Source organism: Piliocolobus tephrosceles, chromosome 2 (assembly GCF_002776525.5).
Source record: "Piliocolobus tephrosceles isolate RC106 chromosome 2, ASM277652v3, whole genome shotgun sequence".
Lineage (NCBI taxonomy): Eukaryota > Metazoa > Chordata > Mammalia > Primates > Cercopithecidae > Piliocolobus > Piliocolobus tephrosceles.
The window spans coordinates 135875476-135880380 of record NC_045435.1 but is presented as its reverse complement, the minus strand read 5'-3'; the positions used below and the strand labels follow the sequence as shown (position 1 = coordinate 135880380).

Here is a 4905-nt window from a genome sequence, read left to right as displayed (position 1 = left end):
TCACGCCATTCTCCTGCCTCAGCCTCCCGAGTAGCTGGGACTACAGGCGCCCGCTACCTCGCCCGGCTATAAAAAATTATTTTTTAACCACTGCTAATAATTTATAAAGATACATATATATACTTTTATATATGTATGTCCATATTTATGTGTATACACACACATACATACTATATATATACACATCTCCTTCCCTTCATCCACTCTTCTATGTAGAGAGACATAGTTGTATACTATTTTATTCAAAAACAGGTTCATACTATAAAACATATAATACTTTCTAATTTACCTTGTTTACTGAAGAATATAGTATAGCCAATTTCCTTTACAGCTATATAACCATTTGTAACAGTTTCAGAGTATTCCACTGTGTATATGCACCCTCATTTAATCATTCCACTAATGATGAACACTCATATTTCAAGCTTTTACTATTGTGAGAAATGTTCTTTAAATATCCTTTTACATTAATTATTTCCTTAGAATAAGATCCAATGACTGGGTCAGGCTGCATACACTTATAAATGTGGCTCATGTACTGCAGAATTAACCCCCAGAAAGTCTGAATCAGTGTTTACTATGCTGGTTCTGGCTAGATCTAACATGTCGGACCATTGGCTGGATGGACTAGGCTGGCCTTGTTCGGGCTGGGCTGTCTCTCCTCCACAGGATCTCTCATCCTCTAACAGGCCAGCCCAGGCTTGTTCTCATGGCATGGGGAGGGTTCCAAAGAGAGGAAGCAGGAAGGGCATCCTGAAGCCTAGTCTGGGAACTGGTATAATGTCACTTTGCCACATTTCAACTAACAGTGCTAGAAGACAGACATTTATAAGCAAAAAATTGAAAGATCTATACTTTACACTTTATGCAAAAGTCACCTCCAAATGGATCAAAAACCAAAATGTGGAATGTAAAACCATCAGATTTGTGGGGGAAAACATAGGAACAAATATTTATAAACTTGGGTTAGGAAAATGGAGCAAACACATGTTGCCTTTTGTGATAAGGGAAGGATGATTAACACGGCAAAACCAAGGGTTCAGAGAGGGAAGCCAAGAACCCCACAGAAGTATTCCCAGGACTTGAGATCTAATCAGGGAACTTGCAACATTTGCCTGACTGGCTTTCAAAATTGCCTTGGACCACTGACCACTTTGCACCTCCTGTTTCCCCCTTTTTGAACAAGAATATCTGGAGCAGTTATCCTGTGTCTGCTTTACCATTGTGTTTTGAGTGTGAAGGGGCAGATAACCCCCCTTTAGTTTCACAGATCAGAGGAACGGCACTTACGGAGCTAAACTTACTAACCTGAGGAGCCTCTCCTACCTAGACCTGACTTAGATGGTGAGATTATGGACTTGAAGCTAGTGCAGTAGTGGGATGAGACACTGGGGGCCACTGAGGAGTAGGATGAGTGTGTTCTACATGTGGGAGGAATATAAAAAAATTTGTGGCCAGAGGGTAGACTGTAGTGATTTCAAAGCTATGCCTATAGATTCCTCTTCTTTAGAGGTGAAGCTTAATTCCTCCCCTCTTGAGTGTGGGATGAATTTAACGACTCAATTCTAATGAATACAATATGGCAGAAGTCATGATATATCATATCCAAGATCAGGTTATAAACAGGTGAGTGTTGACTCTCACTCTCTCTCTTTCTCTTTCTCTCTCCCCCTGTCTTTCTCTCTATCATCAGTCACTCTAGGAAAGCCAGCTGCCATGACATAAGGATACTCAGGCCACCAATGGGCAGCCCCGGCAGGAGGCATGAAGGTGTGCCAGCCATTGTGTCAGTCACCTTATAAGCAGATTTTCTGAGACCTGCTAACGGCCATGTGAGTGACCTTGGATGTGGGTTGTCACCAGTCAAGCCTTGAGATGACTGCAGCCATGACCCACAGCTTGACTACAACCCATGAGAGACACTGAGCCAGGAACACCCAGCTGAAATGCCTCCAGACCCCTGACCCACAGCCACTGTGAGATAATCAGTGTTTGTTGCCTTAAGCCACGAAGTTTGTGATAATCTGTTTCTTGACAACAGATAACTAATACAGACCCGGAAGCGGATCACCTCAGTGAAGGTCACACTGCAGCGCTATTGATTTCTAAAGACTCATGTTACGTGAGGAAGCAGCTCAGAAGAGGAAAGAAAAGGAGCCAGGCATGGCTCTTCCTCAGGGACACTTTTAGGGATGTGGCTATAGAATTCTCTTTGGAGGAGTGGAAATGCCTGGACCCTGCGCAGGAGGGCTTTATACAGGGCCGTGATGTTGGAGAACTACAGGAACCTGCATTCTGTGGATATCTCTTCCAAATCCATGATGAAGAAGTTCTCGTCAACAGGGCAAGGCAATACAGAAGTGTTCCACACAGGGACATTGGAAAGACATGAAAGTCATCACATTGGAGATTTTTGCTTCCAGGAAATTGGGAAAGATATTCATGACTTTGAGTTTCAGTGGCAAGAAGATGAAAGAAATAGCACAGACAGATATGATCGAAGGCATGCCGGAAACAAGCCTATTAAAGATCAGCTTGGATTAAGCTTTCGTTCACATCTTCCTGAACTCCACATATTTCAGACCAAAGGGAAAGTTGGTAATCAAGTTGAGAAGTCTATCAACGATACTTCCTCGGTTCCAACGTCCCAAAGAATTTCTTCTAGGCGCAAAATCCATATTTCTAATAACTATGAAAATAATTTCCTCCATTCGTCATTACTCACACAAAAACAGGGAGTACACATGAGAGAAAAATGTTTCCAATATAATGAGAGTGTTAGAGCCTTTAATTGTAGCTCACTCGTAAGGAAACATCAGATAATTCATTTAGGAGGCAAACAATATAAATGTGATGTATGTGGCAAGGTCTTTAATCAGAAGCGATACCTTGCATGCCATCATAGATGTCACACTGGCAAGAAACCTTACAAGTGTAATGAATGTGGCAAGGTTTTTAATCAACAGTCAAACCTTGCAAGTCATCATAGACTTCATACTGGAGAGAAACCTTACAAATATGAAGAATATGACAAAATTTTTAGTCACAAATCAAATCTTAAAAGACATAGGAGAATTCATACTGGAGAGAAACTATACAAATGGAGGATTTGCGACAAGGCTTTCAGGTGTGATTCACACCTGGTACAACATACTAGAATTCACACTTGAGAGAAACCTTACAAGTGTAATGAATGTGGCAAAGCCTTTAGTGGGCAGTCAACACTTATTCACCATCAAGCAATCCATGGTGTAGGGAAACTTTATAAATGTAATGATTGTCACAAAGTCTTCAGTAATGCTACAACCATTGCATATCATTGGAGAATCCATAACGAAGAGAGATCTTACAAGTGTAATAAATGTGGCAAATTTTTTAGACGTTGTTCATATCTTGCAGTTTATTGGCGAACTCATACTGGGGAAAAAACTTACAAGTGTCATGAGTGTGGCAAGACCTTCAGTCAGACATCATCCCTTGTATGCCATCGTAGATTTCATATTGGAGAGAAACCTTACAAGTGTAATGAGTGTGGTAAGACCTTCTGTCACAATTCAGCCCTTGTAATTCATCAGGCAATTCATACTGGAGAGAAACCTTACAAGTGTAATGAATGTGGCAAGGTTTTTAATCAACAGGCAACCCTTGCACGTCATCATAGACTTCATACTGGAGAGAAACCTTACAAGTGTAATGAATGTGGCAAGGATTTTAATCAACAAGCAACCCTTGCACGTCATCATAGACTTCATACTGGAGAGAAACCTTACAAATGTGAAGAATGTGACAAAGTTTTCGGTCGCAAATCACACCTTGAAACACATAAGAGAATTCATACTGGAGAGAAACCTTAGAAGTGTAATGAGTGTGGCAAAGCCTTTAGTGGGCAGTCAACGCTTATTCACCATAAATCAATCCGTGGTATAGGGAAACTTTACAAATGTAATGATTGTCACAAAGTCTTCAGTAACACTACAACCATTGCAAATCACTGGAGAATCCATAATGGAGAGAGATCTTACAAGTGTAATAAATGTGGCAGATTTTTCAGACATCGTTCAAACCTTGCAGTTCATCAGCGAACTTATACTGGAGAGAAACCTTACAAATGTGATGATTGTGGCAAGGTCTTCAGTCAAGCTTCATCTTATGCTAAACATAGGAGAATTCATACAGGAGAGAAATCTCACAAGTGTGATGATTGTGGCAAAGCCTTTACTTCACATTCACACCTCATTAGACATCAGAGTATCCATACTGGACAGAAATCTTACAAATGTCATAAGCATGGCAAGGTCTTCAGTCAGAGATCACTCCTTGCGGAACATCAGAAAATTCATTTTTGAGATACTTATTCCAAAGGCAATGAGTATAGCAAACCATCAAGCATTAATTGACGTTAGAGTCAATTCAGCATTGACTTGAGTTTGAGTTGACTTGACACTGAGTTCAAGCATTAATTTACATTAAAGTGTTTATGTTAAGAGGATTGGGCTGGGCAGGGTGGCTCATGCTTGTAATCCCAGCACTTTGGGAGATCGGGCGCAGTGGCTCAAGCCTGTAATCCCAGCACTTTGGGAGGCCAAGACGGGCGGATCACGAGGTCAGGAGATCGAGACCATCCTGGCTAACACAGTGAAACCCCCTCTCTACTTAAAAAATGCAAAAAACTAGCCGGGCGAGGTGGCGGGCACCTGTAGTCCCAGCTACTTCCGAGGCTGAGGCAGGAGAATGGCGTGAACCCGGGAGGCGGAGCTTGCAGTGAGCTGAGATCGAGCCACTGCACTCCAGCCTGGGCGACAGAGCGAGACTCCGTCTCAACAACAAAAAAAAGACGGATCGATCACTTGAGGTCAGGAGTTTGAGACCAGCCTGGCCAACAGACGTGAGCCACTTTTCCCAGCC

General features: G+C 42.0%; 1 protein-coding gene across 1 annotated transcript in view; it reads left to right on the top strand.

The window, feature by feature from the left end:
- The window catches only part of ZNF860 (zinc finger protein 860), an 11015-nt gene extending 6477 nt beyond the window's left edge, over nt 1–4538 (top strand). Inside the window, 3 exon segments of the mRNA XM_023192298.2 lie at nt 1694–2183; nt 2185–2245; nt 2247–4538. Of these exon segments, the coding sequence (XP_023048066.2) occupies nt 2116–2183; nt 2185–2245; nt 2247–4346 (2229 nt within the window). The 5' untranslated portion in view covers nt 1694–2115 and the 3' untranslated portion in view covers nt 4347–4538.
- Nucleotides 4539–4905: the final 367 nt, after the last annotated feature.